The sequence below is a fragment of the Chiloscyllium punctatum genome, chromosome 11, assembly GCF_047496795.1.
Source record: "Chiloscyllium punctatum isolate Juve2018m chromosome 11, sChiPun1.3, whole genome shotgun sequence".
NCBI lineage: Eukaryota > Metazoa > Chordata > Chondrichthyes > Orectolobiformes > Hemiscylliidae > Chiloscyllium > Chiloscyllium punctatum.
Genome location: NC_092749.1, coordinates 108249472 through 108266650, shown reverse-complemented (window position 1 = coordinate 108266650; position 17179 = coordinate 108249472). Strand labels below are relative to the sequence as shown.

General features: G+C 38.9%; 1 protein-coding gene across 3 annotated transcripts in view; it reads left to right on the top strand.

The window, feature by feature from the left end:
- The window catches only part of mkks (MKKS centrosomal shuttling protein), a 54064-nt gene that overhangs the window by 11437 nt on the left and 25448 nt on the right, over positions 1-17179 (top strand). Inside the window, exons 3-5 of one of the 3 annotated variants that reach the window (XM_072581501.1) lie at positions 1638-1748; positions 5737-5860; positions 9445-9749. In XM_072581501.1, coding sequence (XP_072437602.1) covers positions 1638-1748; positions 5737-5860; positions 9445-9464 — 255 coding nt within the window. In that variant the 3' untranslated portion in view covers positions 9465-9749. Of the gene's footprint in view, positions 1-1637; positions 1749-5736; positions 7815-9444; positions 9750-17179 lie in introns of those variants that run through there. The other 2 variants (XM_072581500.1, XM_072581499.1) reach the window with 2 other exon arrangements.

Sequence of the window (17179 nt, the reverse complement as noted above, 5' to 3'; positions counted from 1 at the left end):
AAATTAAGCTTCTTGGTTTTCAAAAGCTATTTGATAAAGGGTCCTAAGGACTTGTGGAATTAGTGAATGAAAAACTGGTTAGACGACAGGAAACTCAGAGTAATTATAAATGTGTATTATTTGAACTGGGAGATGTCTAGTGGACAATGCCACTGACCCAGTCATTAGATCTCTACTTTTCACAGACTACAAATGAGCTAGATTAGAGGATTAGAAGTAAAATTTCTAAATTTGCTGCTGGCACAGACAAGTGTGCGACAGCAGAATGCTTAGTAGAGTCAGATATTCAAAGGGATCCAGAAGCACTCATTACATGGGCTAATAATCAGCAGTTGGTGTTTAGCATTCATTATTGTAAAGCCCTGTTTTTAGTCAGAAAGGAAATTCAATTACAATTTAGGCGGTAAAAAGTTTCATGATGTTGGAAGCATACAAGAAATTGAAATTCCTCACAGACAGTAAACTTTGAAAACATCGAAAGTGTGAATGTTTAACTATATTGATAAAATCATAAAATTCTAAGGAAGTTTATTTAGCACTGTACAGCGCAGTGATTAAATTATTGTACTTAGTGTTTGTCACCGGAACTTCAAAGAGGCATTGATGCATTAGAAAGGACCAGGTGACACATTGACATTTTGAATCATTGAACTATGAAGACAAGATAAGAGGACAAAGATTATCAAGGATTGGAGCTAGGATTTTTTTTTTCATTTTAAAGAAGAGCAAATGAAGTTTTAATTTTAATTTTACTAAGATAAGAGAATTGCTTTCACATTATAAAACTTCTACAAAACTGGAATTCAAGAAAGGTTTTCTCATTCTGCATAGTTAACTTGTGAAAAAATCTACCACCTAATTCAAGGGAATACCTTTTGGGAATTCATTCTTAAAGGAAGCTTGAAGTTCTATCTTAAAATTCTGTGGAGAGATTTAACATTAATGGGTCTTCTTTCAACAATTGTCTTTTCTTGAAAGTTCACTCACAAGCAAATTTCTGTTGCGGGTCTGCAAGCTCATTTGTACTATAGAGACACAAAAATAAGTTGTACTGTTTTGTTATAAAGAAAGGCTGTGCTAACACCAGCGCAAGCACCCTATGTATCACTTAATTTCACGCAGAAAACTTGTTCTTTTGCTGATTTTATGAAGTAAATTCTGGGAAGGAGAGACTATTATTGCTGGTTATCCTCTTCAGTTGCATTGTAAAAGGTTGGAGAGATTTTTGATTTGTAAGGTGTCTAATTTATTGTGTTCATCTGTGAAATAAATTGATTTGCAGGACTTTCTAAAACAAACTTGTATGCAATAATAATGATTTTGTAACAGTAAAATCTAAGAGAAATAACAGGTAAAACAGAATGCAGCACACAGTTCAAAATTATCTCTTCTCATTCCATAGAAATATTTCCATTTAAAATGTGCAGCAAATGTATATTTTCATGCATCTATAGTCCTTTAGTTAGAAAATGTATACTTGCAAATAATATTTGAATTGTTATGTCTAATTGTAATGTTATTTTTCCTACAAACATATGCCACTGAATATATTGGCAATGAAAATGCCCGTTGTGTCAGAATTTTCCACTTCAACTTGCATGCATTCTTTGTTAATTTTATGTATCTGCATGTTGTAGCTTGTCTGTCAATCTGCAGAACATGTGATGCGACTTACACTCAAAGAGCCTTTAGCTGTACTGGGAGGAGGGTGTACTGAATACCATCTCGCTACTTATGTTGGACATAAGGTGTGTACTTTATTGGTCAGCTCTTCAAAAATTGCAATTTTTCAGTTAATCCATAGAAATTTTAATGTAAGAACTTGCAATGAATGCAATAAAAAACTTTTGGCTGCGTTCTTATGAGACAAAAATGACATACTGGGAAAAAAAACTATAACAAATAAATACTTAAATGCACTTACTATGTCCATTTTCCTTGATTATAAAGTCTACCATCCACAATTAGAATTGAATCTGTCTAAATAAACTTGTCACTTTTGTAATTATACTTTCCCATCAATGGTGGCACTGCAGCATCTTGCTTTTCCAATTCCCAGTTCTTCAGTCAGTGCTGCAAAGAGCCTTGTGTTCCATAGAATGTAATTGCTTCGTTGCCGTAATAATTGTAACTTCTGTTGTTTGAATAAAATTAATAACATGAATCAATGAACAATTTACAATTGTGGAACAGAATGTATTGCCTCAAAATTTGTGAAATATGCTTACCTGCCTTGCTATTTGCTTCATCGTACATATTTGATGTTGACTTCCCATTTGCTACAAAATGAGTCATATGTCAATATATCAACAATGTATGAAAACAATAAAATACCACAAGATCGAAAAATACTGCATCTGTACAGAATGCTAAAAGTGCAATATTATGGGACAATCAAGCATCACTTGATACTACATGATGGACTAAACAAGACCATCACTGAGACATAGTATTAGGCACTTTGTCCATTCCAAATGAACAGCAGCCCCTCCTCTGCCCCTTTGTGCTATTCTATTTCAATCTTTCCTTCCCTTCTTTCTTTCCTTCCATTCCTGTTCTATGCTCTCCATTTCTTACTTTCCCCTTCTCTCTTCACAGTGATTACATCCAATTTTTCCTACTCTGTTATAGAGTCATAGAGATGTACAGCACAGAAACAGACCCTTCGGTCCAACCCGTCCATGCCGACCAGATATCCCAACCTAATCTAGTCCACCTGCCAGTACCTGGCCCATATCCCTCCAAACCCTTCCTATTCATAAACCCATCCAAATGCCTTTTAACTGCTGCAGTTGTACCAGCCTCCACCACTTCCTCTGGCAGCTCATTCCATACATGTACCACCCTCTGCATGTAAAAGTTGCCCCTTAGGTCTCTTTAATATCTTTCCCTTCTCACCTTAAACCCTTGCCCTCTAGTTCTGGACTCCCCCACCCCAGGGAAAAAAAACTTTGTCTATTTAACCCATCCATGCCCCTCATGATTTTATAAACCTCTATAAGGTCACCCCTCAGCCTCCGATGCTCCAGGGAAAACAGCCCTAGCCTATTCAACCTCTCGCTATAGCTCAAATCCTCCACCCGTCCTTTCTTCTATTGCAGGCCATTTTCTCATTATCCGAGATGGGCAACAAAAGGCCAGCATTTGTTGCCCATCTCGTATCACCCGTGAACTGATAGTTTGTCAGACCATTTCAGAGGGCATTTAAGAGTCAGTTAAATTATGTGAATCTGGAATCACATACAGGACAAGATCAGAAAAGGATGGCAGATTTTATCTCTAAAGAACATTAGTGAACCAGATGGGTTTTTAACACCAATTGATAATAGTCTAACAGTCATCATTGTTGTTTAAGCTTCATATTTAATAATTTTTGTGGATTTGATTTTCAAGGATTGTGGAGTTATCTAGGCTTTTTCTTTGAAGAGGACATTGAAAGGATAGTCTTTTTAGCAAAGCATTTCTTGGGAACCACATGCTTCTAGATCTTGTTAATATTGGTTGCTTGAACTCATACCAGTAAAAACACCTCACTATTTTCACCAATAGGTTTTCTAGCTGTCCTGTTGACATAGTGTTTGCAGGCGTGAAGATAGTTTGGTTTCCAGCTGGAGAAGCCTGCAAATGAACAAGCTGCTAAGCTCTCATTGTCTGCTTTTGAAGCATCTTTATGATGAATCCAGTCTGAATTCTTTTGTCACCTTGAGAGTGTCTGAAAGACTTCCCTGTTTCCTTAACAAGGTGCATCTGCCAAAATCCCAACTACTTACATTTGGTGACATCCATCTACATGTGCCAGCTGACTGCTGCCTGAAAATCTTAAGCTTTGTCCTTTTTTATTGCCTTCAGAACTATGACTTATTGACCGAGAGTGTTTTCTGCCAATAGTGAATCCCTGTAGATAGAATATGCCCCTCCCCACTCCTGGCTTTTACCCAGTGTATGTTTGTGTGTGTGTGTTTTAGATTGTTTAGAGGGATTAACATTTATATTGTGATATCATAAACCAGTTTTACACCTTCATTTGATAAGTTCTTTTTTTTTTAAATTTGCGTTTTTAGAAATAAATCTGTTGAATCTTGTTGTTCTAAGCCTAATATAGAAAAATATACAATTGGCCATATCACAAACAAGGTAAGCCAGTTAAATTTATGTTGCAGCCCATGGAGTACTGGGACTAAACTCAGTACTTCAGGACTAAAGACACAGTACTTCTCCCATCATAATCATAACACCTTCAATGAGTCAAGCTTTCAGTTCTAAATTTACTTAATATTGACCCTGAATTCCACCAGCAGCCATAGTGTGATTTGTATTTGTGTGCCCTGCGCATTAGTGTCGACCAATATTCCATTATCTCCTCACATAAAATATGCTGCCCTTCTTCCTCTCTGCTCCAACTCATCTTCCATTCCCGTTTTCCTCCCTCAGTTTTACCCTCTCCAACACCCATCTGTCCTCCCTCTCTTCCCTCAGCTCTCCATCTGTTATTCTTAACACTGTCTGTCCACCTCACACATTTTTCCTTTTCTTCTGTCTGCGTTTCATTCCCAGCATTGTACTAGTCACTTTAACTTGATCTGAAAGCATAAAATTGGCCTTGACTCCCCATGTGTGTAGATTTAATATATACATGAAGTAATGGAAAAATTGCTTGTCTTACAACTTGAATGCTTTAATATGGCTATCATTGCACATTAGCTGCATGGGCCAGTTTGGTTGTCAGTATGTTCCATGATACCTGCCACCAAGGGAAAAATAAATGAAAACAGAAACAAAAGAAACATGAACTCAATTCAAAAATAACAAAGGGGGTGTAAAGAAAATAATTTGATCTCATGATTCAGATGACAAAACATTCAAACGTCCCTCACAGGATTGGACATCTTTTGAACCCTTTATCAGATTTCTTTGCAATATTTTTATCTAATTCATTATTATTTTGACCAGATATAGATAATATAGAATTGCTGAAAGCCATATTTATGGATTTGAAGCTGGATTCTTTCCACTTGATTTGTTGATAATGTCTATCTTTTCTGTATGTTTGGGTAAAATTCAATCAAAATTGGTCTAAATTGTTTATGTTGAGTTTTACCTTGTTTTATAATTTTAGCAGTGCAGATTGTAAAATGATGTAATAGAAGTATGTTCGCACAAATTTTTATAATCTGAAAATTTAGGTGTTTTGCTCACTAGTGTGGTAGATTTGCTGCCATTGAAGTTGTGATCATCTATGAAAACAAGCAATACACTTACTTTAATCTGGTATATATCATAAAAGTATCATTGAATCCCTGCAGTGTGGATGCAGGCAATTCAGCTCATCGAGTCCACACTGACCGGCCAAAGAGCATCCCACCCAAACCCACCCCATCCCTTTAACCCTGCAATTCCTATGGCTAATCCACACTACACAGCCCTGGGCACTATGGGTAAATTTCCATGGCCAATCCACCTAACGTACACAACTTTGGACTGTGGGAGAAAAAACTGGAACACCCAGAGGATACCCACGCAGACACCGGGAGAATGTGCAAACTCCACACAGAAGCCGCCTGAGGGTGGAATTGAACCTGGGTCCCTGATACTGTGAGGCCGCAGTGCCTGCCACTGTGCCATTCCATTAAGTAATGGTGAAATCTAGTTAATTTTCACTAGTTAAAAAATTACATGTTTGAACATGCTGGTGATTGAAAATTGTGGAGCATTTTCTAAGCCGAACTCTTTTCACAGAGCCAAACTGTGACTGATGATAAGTTAGCGGAGTTGGGCTGCTCTCGATCTGAATATGGAATTGTTGCTGACAGTTTCTGCCGCTCATTGCAGCGTACTGCCTCTTCACTGGAACATGATGGTGGTGAGAACTTCGTTGATACTAAGTATTCCCATCGTTGGTCAGTTCTACCCAAGATGCCTCTGCACACAGACTGGTCAGAAGTATTTTCTAGATGTGCTTGTGGTTTATACACAGCAGAACCAAATCTAAACTGGATTGTTTTAGGTAATAGGGCAGAAATAGTAAGCCTAGAATTGCCCCTTGAGAGACCCAGTGGGTATTTCCCGGATCAATTAGTATTGGACTCTTACTCAGTGAAACTTAATGCTTTGCATGTAGCTGTAGAAACAGCAAATTTAATTGTTGATTTACAGTATGTTATTCAGGACCAAAATTAAACTTCTGGAACTCTGAAATTCCAGCCCATGCCAGCACAAGACCTATAAATATAACTTCCAACTTAAGGTCACAGGCATATTTAGTATTATTTGCCATGACACCGAGAAAGATGTTCTGATAACATTTCAGGGATGTATTATTTTGAACTAAAGCCAAATGTTTTGTAACATTGTCTTCTATAATAATTTTTCTCAGACAATTCTGCTTACAGAAATCAGGACTTGCATAGCATGGTCATGCTGTGTGTTAATGTATTAATTCTCCATGTTAAAGTACTGAATCACAGAGCAAATTTGTGGAAGGATATTAGTTTGATTTCTTCTCCAGTGAACCATACAAGGCACAGGCGTAGTATTTTACTACTGGGAGAGGAAATGTTGGATGTAACACTGAAAAATACAAGCTGGTCAAAGAGGGAATGCACAGTGTATGTAACAGGTCTCTGCCCACTTTTATATTTCAGAGATGTTGCAGTCAAGAATCTACAGACACAAAGAAACAGTATAGTTTTATCTCTAAAACAACATAGTTGAGCTCAAGATGCTACATTTTTTTCTGATGTAGGAGATATTAATGCTATCCATTGGTCCCTTATGTATATTAAAAACAAACATCTAACGTATACACATTTGTTTCATTAGGAAATATATATAGCTTTCAGCATATAGTTATTCTTGTTGAATTTTTCACGTTGTTGGTTTACTAATATAACATTCCATTGAAGACTTGACTTTGATTTACATAGTTTAAAGTGCTTAGCACTCTTGTTTTTTTATTGAAGACCTCTATAGCCGACAGTTGAAAATAAACTCCTTGCTCATAAATGAGTTTAATCTGTAAGGAAAATGTAGAAGAGGTCAAAGATTTTGAATTTGATGTCTGATAACTGAGTCATTGAAGTTAGTGGAGTGGGATTCAAGGCACAAGAGAATGTGGGTGTAGACCGTTGGATAAGTTTCAGGTCATGTTTGTTGGGAATTTGGAAGTTTGATGAGGAGTGGATTGAATAGAAAAGACTTGAGGCAGCAAGGGATGAATTGAGATTTTCAGCAGGATTCGAGTGAGACAGGGTCAGAGGTGGAAATAGACAGTTTGGTATTAGCTTGAATATGGAATTCGAGACTAAGTGGCAAACTAGGCTTGGTCCATCAGGATTTGCATAAGGGAGAAGCTGCAGAGAAAAAGAAATGAGATTGGAGATGATGGTACAGAATGTTGGCAAGAACTAATCAGGTTGACTTCACTTCTGGAGTTAAGTTGGTGCCTAGCCCACATTGGATAAAACTTTATTCTTCTGTCACTTATGTTTGATGGGCTTATGGATCCATTTTGTATATTTAAAAATAATACACCCGTGATCGTTGACTCAAATTCAAACATTTGGTTAAAATATAGTCCATTAGTCTTGTGAATAAGTATATGAACAGTGTATTCTAAAATCTGACTCATTTACTAATTGGTAAGCAGTATGAGTTTTAGTTGAGGTTTATATTAAGTTTACAAAATTAAATATGTAATGGACTATCATATAATGTTTCATGAATGTAAAAATACCTCTGAAACATGATAACTGAGACCTGATCATAAGTAGGAATATCTGACAGTTAGTTAATTGTATTGCAATAAAATTTCCGTAATGTTTGAACAATTAGTAGTTATTGTCTTTTTTGGAAAAAAAAGTTCAAGGTTTCATATCTCCAGAACTAATTTCTGTAAAAGTAATAGACAGTCATCAAACAGAGAGCGTATTCTAACATCCCCTGTCATCATAAGATGACTCAGGTACTTACTTGAGTAGGATGACACTCGTGAGTGTGTGTACAAACTTCAAATCAAAAGTACAACAGTATATCCCTTTAATCTATTGTTGACCACTGTTATTTAAAACTGGATAGTTTTGTCCTTAAAACATATCCATTTCTGAAAAGATTACTGTGGGAGGAAAACTACATGGGTAAACAAGTGGTTTGTAATTATGAACAAAGGACTTAATGCCTCAGTATGCACAATTGGAAGAAAATGTTAAGACTTGTTCTGCTGTCGGAACATGTAAAATGCGGTCTTTTTGTTCTGAAAGTCCAGCAGTGTTAAATGAGAGTGTATGCATTTAAATAGTGCCTTTCATTCACCTCATCTCAGGATATTTCCAAATGCTTCATAGCCAAAGAAGTATCTTAGAAATGTAATCAGTGTTGTAAGGGAAACATAGCATCCAACAACAAGGACCCACAGGCAGCAATGAGATGCAGGATCAGATCATCTATTGTTACTGATTGGTATTCTATTAGAATACACTCAGATCCCGTAAAACACCTGAACTCATTTCCTGTATTACTTAGCAAAAGCTGTGATCAGAGTTGACTGAAAAGATGAAAGAGCAATTGTGGCTTTGCACATGGAACTGATTGCTCCAATCAGGACAGCATTTGGTGAAAATGGATCTGATAAAATTGGGCATGGGCTGAGATAAGGCTCCCTCCCGACACTATTGCTTTTTGATATCTTTGCAGAACCCATGATTAAGAAGGCGCACTAGTGGGCGGCACAGTGGCACAGTGGTTAGCACTGCTGCCTCACAGCGCCAGAGACCCGGGTTCAATTCCCGCCTCAGGCGACTGACTGTGTGGAGTTTGCACGTTCTCCTCGTGTCTGTGTGGGTTTCCTCCGGGTGCTCCGGTTTCCTCCCACAGTCCAAAGATGTGCAGGTCAGGTGAATTGGCCATGCTAAATTGCCGTAGTGTTAGGTAAGGGGTAGATGTAGGGGTATGGGTGGGTTACGCTTCGGCGGGGCGGTGTGGACTTGTTGGGCCGAAGGGCCTGTTTCCACACTGTAAGTAATCTAATCTAATCTAATCTAGATGCAGTACAGAAAGGTGTCAAAGTAGGTCAGTTGGTAAAGATAATGAGATCTGCAGATGTGCAGACTCTGGTTGCCAGAGCAGCAGAGGAAATACGGGTGCTAATAGATCAAATTAAAGAAGTGACAAAAGGAAAATTATTGTTGAAGTACAACAGTTATGAAGGCTGGGGCAACCAATGGTGGGAAAACATAGCACACGATAAATGGTCAACATCTGGACCCAACCGTCACAATTTAAATATTTGGGAAACATCTTGTCAGAAGATGATCACAGCCATAAAGAAACGCAGTAAAATAGCACTGACAAACTGCATCCACTAAATATAAAGAATTGCTCAGTATGGAATGATAGAAATCCTAAGAAAAGAAGAATGATCAAGTCTGTGATTTGACTTGCCTTATACAGAGCTGAAACATGGAAATTAAGAAAAGCAGACATTCAGAGACTAGAAAATTGTGACCTGTGGTTCTGGTGAAAGATGGAGTACATCAGTTGGAGGGACCATGAGAGCAATGAACAAGTTGTCAGAATGGTTGAATGGAGGAAAGCTCATTAGTGAATATCTTTCAGATGATCATATCGTCAGGCATGAAAACATACTGAAGAAGCTGTTTGTATGGATGGAGACCCAAGAGGGAGAAAGTGAATGAAAGATGTCAGAGAAATGAAAATTAAAAATGTGGAGCCCCAGTGAGCAACTAAGAAGCCACAAAGTTTGGAGAAATAAGCAGAGAATCTGTCATTGGCTATATCATTATTATGGATCTTCCATTAGCTTTTCTCTCTTCTAGAATAGTGGATACGAAGCCATGAAGAAAATGATGAGATTGAGTTTCCTCACTGGATGGTGGAGAAATGCATTGAGCTAGAATTAACTTTGTTGCCCAGATTTTGAAACAACACAGTCATGATTTTTTTTAAAAATGTAGTTCCTGTATGTTTTTGACAATGTGGCCAATTGATGTGCCTAACTATGAACCAATCAGAATGCACCTTCAATAATGATGCTGAGCTGCTTGTCCTGTTGTTATGGAGGCACTTTAATGAACTAAGATCTACAGAGGTTCCCCGATTTATGAATGTCTGACTTACAAACATGATTCCCATATGTGGTTGTAATTTCAAAGACCCAACATATGGACATTTCCTGTACTTATGAATGGCTTCTTTACATCATCCTGCGCAGTGTTCCAACTTGCATTCAAATCAACTTGTGACTGGACTCCAGAAGGGGACCTGTTCACAACCCAGAGACTGCCTGTACAAAATGTTGTCTGGTGAAGATGTCTCTGTTGATTGAATCGACTGCATGTTGTTATCCTGGAATTTGTTCAGCCCTGCATTAGCAAGTTTCATGATTTTTGCTATCACAATACTGCAGCCTGATTAAGAATTATTGTTTGTGAGAGTGCTGCACACTTTGAATTTGGCATGTTTGATTAACAACTCCAGGATTAACATTCACTGGTTCTTGGGCAGGGCATGTGACACAACCAATGTTGCATATGTGCAGCATTTTGTATGTCTTATTAAATTAGATGAAATGGTGTCTCTGGGAGTGGGGTGTTTGAATAGCTTAGGTGCATTTTCACAATATTTATAAATATATTATTTTGTTCTGTAAGAAAGTCCGCTAGCACTACACTTGAATGCATGCATCATTCACCAGATGTTTTTTTGTTACCAATGCAATATAAAGTTTAAAAGTTTGACATTGTAAAGTCACACCCTGAAACTGAGGAGCACATTCCAATCAGCAAAGTTTTCTGAGCAGTTAACAGTTAAATTTTTAATTACTTAGGTCTGCATTTACTTAACAATTTGATTTATACCCTTGAACAGTCGGTCATTGCTGCACATTAGCATTGTGCATTTATGGTAAAACACTCCTCAATCCGCAACCTATTATGTAGATTCCACTCATCAGTGCAGAACAGACATTTGTGTATATGTCATATGAATCATCAGCATTCTGTTCACTAGAAACTGGTTGGAATAAATTGCCATTAACTGGACCAAATGGCAACCTCATCAGCAGCTATTGCAATAATTAGCTGGAAAGTGGCTGCAGCAACGCAGGCTGAGAAAAACAGGATGCTAATGTTCCAAAATGTGTTGCTAATTGAAATGATATAGTTGGGCTGATAGCTTCCTGTAGTTTTCTAGTGTTCCTTATAAAGAAACTAATTTGGTTAAAACTCTTTATTTGAGATGTGACATCACTGGCCAAATCCACTTTGTTGTCCGTCCCTAATTACCCTCAAGAAGACAGACAATTATCACTTTCTCTTCATTCCATGGCCTCTTGGACCGGCCACTGCTGAGGACTGGATCCTGTTCAACTGCTGAGGACTGGATCCTGTTCAACTGCTGAGCACTGGATCCTGTCTAACTGCCGAGAACTGGATCCTGTCTAACTGCCGAAGACTGGATCCTGTCTACCTGTTGAGTACTGGATCCTGTCCGATTGCTGAGGACTGGATCCTATCTAACTGCAGAAGACTGGATCCTGTCTAACTGCCGAGGACTGGATCCTGTCTGACTGTTGAGGACTGGATCCTGTCCAACTGCCGAGGACCGAACCCTGTCCAACTGCCAAGGACAGAACCCTATCCCAACTGCCGAGGACCGAACCCTGTCCAACTGCTGAGGACCGAACCCTGTCCCAACTGCTGAGGACCGGTTCCTGTCTAACTGCTGAGGACTGGATCCTGTCTTAACTGCTGAGGACCTGGGGCCTTTCAAAACTGCCAAGAACCAGAGGCCTGTCAAAGCTGTTGAGGACCGGGTCCTGACAAAACCTCTGAGGACCAGGGCCGATTGAAACTGCCAAGGACTGGTGGCTTGCCGAAACCGCCAAAGACCAGGGGCCTGTTGAAGCCACCAAGGCCCAGGGGCCCTTCAAAACTACTGAGGGCCAGGGGTCCATCGAAACCGCTGAGGACCGGAACCTTGATGGTGGTGATGAGTTGCTTTATTGAACAGCTGCTGTCAGTCTGGTGTATAGACACCCACCGTGCTGCTGGGGAGGGAGTTACAGAATTCTGACCCAGCAACAGTGAAGGAACAGAAATACAGTTCCAAGACTTGGTATTACATGAATTGGAAGGCACCTAGTAGGGTGAACTAAAATGTGGGAACTAGAACATCCTCATTTCTGACCATATGATGGAGAGATGGTAATTGATGAACAATCTGAAGACTGTTGAGCCGAGGACACTACCTTCAGGAGCTCTTCCTACATCTTAGGGATGAGATTTTTTTCCCCAACAATCACAATTATCTTCCTTTATGATTGTAATAATAGTGACAAGCACATCAATTAGCAGCACATAGCACAAAAGGAAATCATTCACCCCATAGTGTTTCTGCCGACCTTTTTGAAAGGGCTGTTCAGTTAGTCCCTCTATTTCGCTGATTCACCATAGTTTCGCAAGTATTTCCTTTTAATCCTATTTATTTTGTTTTTTTTAAGTTAGTCATGAGTCTGCTTGTACTGTAATTTCCAGGGGTGCATTCTTGGGTTATAACTCATTGTGTAAAACTAATTCTGTTGATCTCCTGTCTGGTTCCTTTATCTGATACCTCTGTCCTCTGGCTAGAAATCCATCTGCCGTAGAAACAGTTTGTCCCTACTTATTGCTTTAAAATGCCGTATAATTTTAAACAGCTCCAATAAATTAGCTTCTCTAATTCTTCCGTGTAACTGAAGTCCCTCATCGCTGTTGTATCACCTTTTATTTTAATATTCTTGTATGGTATGTGAGCTTTATTTTACCTGCTGCTCCAAGACACCAGCTCTGAATGTTCTTGGCCTTCCTATGTCAAGTCCAAAATGGCAGGATTTACTTGAAGCTCCAATATTTTCTTTCAATTCTGGCAGTCCAGAATGGAAGAGACGAATTTCATGAAAGTTGCTTGGAGCACACAGAAACTTGGAACATGATCATTCCATTTGGTGAGCGACAATAACTCTGAGAGAAAGTTGTTTCCCAAATCTACCACCTGTTTGAAAACTGGATAATTGTATCCATTAATATTTCCCATATGTTTAAACTTCTTGCATTTTGTATAAATCGCATCGTATCTGAAAGCCTTGCTGTGACAGTTTTGGGTGATTCTTACAAAGTGATTGTGTGTGAAGTCCACACTGTCCTGCTTGTGAAAAAATGCTGTGCAATGAAAAATATATTGCTGCAGAAAAGTGTGGGAACACTTAAAAATAAATCATCTCCAATTCAAAAGATTTTGTGCCAGTTTTTCTTCAGCTCTCTTAGTCACTTTAAACACAATAAAATTGCTTGAAAGTAATCAAATGTGTGTGATCTTGTTTCTGAATGTGTCCATGTAGATACAGTACCTTCCCTCAAAACCAACAGAACTGAGAATGCAACCATGCTGAATTTTGGATTTTACGAGGTCGTGGATCAGTGGGTGGATCTGGCAAATCTGGTCAGATGGGGTCAGGGGCCACTGGAAGTAATGGGCATATGCCAGTGCGCAAATAGCAAAACAGAAATGGAGTCTGGAGCCATGCTGTTCCTTTTTGAATTGTCCAGATAAATTAATTTTAATTGAGTAAATTTAAAAAAAAAGGTGCATGGCACATTCGGAAGCACCCAGTTTTTTGGACATTTTCAGGTTTTCAACAGCCAGTTTTGAGAGTACATCTGTGTAGGGAATAAAACCATTTTCTCCAGTGGATTTATTTTTCTGCAATAAACTTTTGGGTCAAAAAGTTTGAATCAGAAAATCAAAGACTTTATATTTATGATGCTCACTATTTTAGAGTTTACACATTCCCGAAATGCTGCATGAAAACAAAATCTCTTGTACTGTGTCACCTCTTTCGTCTCTTTAAATGTGTTCTGACATGCTGTATGTTTCACAAGTCTCTGCTGCTATTAAAAATGCCTAATCCTATTGGGTTTGTTTCTGTCTGCTACATAACAACCACATTTTGTTAAGTTTTGTTTTGTATAACACAGGAGGGCTGCAGTCCAAAAAAAAAGTCGAAATGATTTATGTGGTACAAGCTTTAATGAACTTTAGACAAAGTGTGGGAACAGGGTTGAGTGTGAGTAATTGGTGGCTGAAGTACAAAAATTGTTGCATGCTAATCCAGAAGATTTCCTGTTTGACTGAACATAACTCTTTGCTATGAATCTCATTCTTATCTTGTAATTTGTGTTCGATACATGAGAGTAAATAAGCTGACAAATCTTAAAGAGCATAATTCTTGTCCAAATAATATGTTCACGTGTGTACTTGCCATTCCTTTATGGTAGATAGGCTATGGTACTTTCATGCTAACTGGTCATAGCAATCAGTTAAAATGCTTCGTCAGACTTTTAACCAGACTTCATAAGTGATTAATCGGTCAGGCGGTGAGTTACTTTTGCAAATGGGCATGCTGGGGCCTGTATGTATCTACAAACACTGACTTACCAGCCCATTAACTTCAAAACACTTCATCGTGTTTTAAGCAAGCTTTGTAAATGACTTCCTGTCATCAGACACTGTTTGTTTAGAGAATGAGCATGTTCGGAACTCTTTGTGCACCCGTTTGAACATCCATAAACGTTTGACTAACTGCCTCAGTGACTTATGAGTTTTATGAGATTTTAACTAATGTCAGAAGTGACTTCCTGCCATCAGATCTGGAGTTGTTTTTTAAACGTGAACGCTGTGAATTGTCAAAATTATTCTCAAACTTGTGTTGAAATGCTTGAGAGCATATAGCACCCAAGTGACTCAGTGAGTTTACAGAATGGAAGCTGAGCCATATAGTTCAGAAATGCCCCAGTTTTGACCTTCTGTCAATGCTGAATTAACTTTACAGCCTTGGGTCAGTGGGGTGCAAAAGTTGGAATCAACACTTCTAAGGGAAACTCCAACCCAATCATGCTCCTTACTGCTATACAATAACCCAAAATTTAAAGTCCTCCTACACAAACTACAGACAGGATTGGGACATAGTGATAGGCTATGCAATAAGGTGGTCTCTTCTAATATTCATCAATCATACTTCCACTTGGGTAAGCTTGTAGTCACACTGATGAGAGTTTAAGTGTGAAATTCATGACTAGTTCAGGATATATACATTCCTGAGTTTTTGTTTTGGTTGTTTAGAATGTTATAAAGTAAATTCACTGATCTTATAAAAAAAGCACAGGCAACGTTTACACTTTTCTGACGCTATTCAGCACAGATCCTGCTGAATGGAAAAGATACAAGGGCCACAAAGCAACTTAGAAGAGCTACTAAAAGCGATTATGAAAGGAAATATGCCAGGGACATCGACGTCATTTAGAAGAAATTTTATAGTTACATAAAGGGAAGCAGGTGGTCAGGAGCAGTGTTGGCCCACTGAACACTGAAAGTGGGGATATTGTCAATGACTATAAAGAAATAGCAGATACATTGAATAATTACTTTGCCTCAGTATTTACAGTAGAAAAAGAGGATAGCTTGCCAGAACATAGAACATTACAGCACAGGACAGGCCCTTCAGCTCTCAATGTTGTGCCGCCCTGTGGAACCAATCTGAAGCCCATCTGATCTACACTATTCCATTCTCATCCATGTACCTATCCAATGACTATTTAAATGCTCATAATGTTGGCTACTCTACTCCTGTTGCAGGCAGTGCATTCCATGCCCCTACTACTCTGAGTAAAGAAACTACCTCCGACATCTGTCCTATATCTATCAACCCTGAATTTGAAGCTATGCCCCTCGTGCTAGTCATCACCATTCAAGGAAAAAGGCTCTCACTGTCCACCCGATCTTAACCTCTGATTATCTTATGTGTCTCAATTATGTCACCTCTCAACCTTCTTTTCTAATATAAACAGCCTAAAGTCCCTCAACCTTTCCTCATAAGACCTTCCCTCCAAACCAGGGAACATCCTAGTAAATCTCCTCCGAACCCTTTCCAAAGCTTCCACATCCTTCCTATAATACGGTGACCAGAACTGTACACAATACTCCAAGTCGGTCACAGCTGCAGAATGACCTCATGACTCCGAAACTCAATCCCTCTACCAATAAAAGCGAGCACACGTATGCTTTCTTAACAGCTCTATCAACCTGCTCATCTACACTACCAAGAATCTTACCATTCACCCAGTACTCTGTATTTCTGTTATTCCTTCCAAAGTGAATCACCTCTCACTTTTCTGCATTAAACTCCATTTGCCACCTCTCAGCCCAGCTCAGCAGCTTATCTATGTTCTTCCGCAACCTACAATATCCTTTGGCACTGTCCACAACTGTACTGACCATAGTGTCATCCGCAAATTTACTGACCCAACCTTCCACACTCCCATCCAGGTTGTTTATAAAAATGACAAACAGCAGTGGACCCAAAACAGGTCCTTGCAGTGCACCACTAGTAACTGAACTTCAGCATGAACATTTCCCATCAACCACCGTCCTCGGTCTTCTTTCAGCTAGCCAATTTCTGATCCAAACCGCTAAATCACCCTCAATCCCATGTCTCCATATTTTGTGCAGTAGACTACCATGGGAAATGCTTTACTGAAATCCATATACACCAGAGCGTCGGCTTTACCTTAATCTATCTGTTTAGTCACCCTCTCAAAGAACTCAATAAGGTTTCTGAGACGCGACCTACCCTTCATAAGACCATGTTGACTATCTCTAATCAACTTATTCCTTTTGAGATGATTATAAATCCTATTTCTTATAAATGTTTCCAACACTTCACTCACAACCGAAGTAAGGCTCACTGGTCTATAATTACCAAGGTTGTCTCTACTCCCCTTCTTGAGCAAGGAAACAATATTTGCTATCCTCCAGTCTTCTAGTACTATTCCTGTAGACAATGATGACATAAAGATCAAAGCCCAAGTCTCAGCAATTTCCACTCTAGTGTCCCAGAGAATCCTAGGATAAATCCCATCCGGCCCAGGGTATTTATCTAATTTCACACTTTCCAGAACTTCTAACACCTTCTCCTTGTGAACTTCAATCCCATCTAGTCTAGTAGCCTGTTTCTCAAAATTCTCCTTTTCATAATTGTCTTTTTCCAGGCTGAATACTCATGAAAAATATTCATTCAGTGCTTCCTGTATCTCCTCTGACTCCACGCACCACATCCCACTACTGGCCTTGA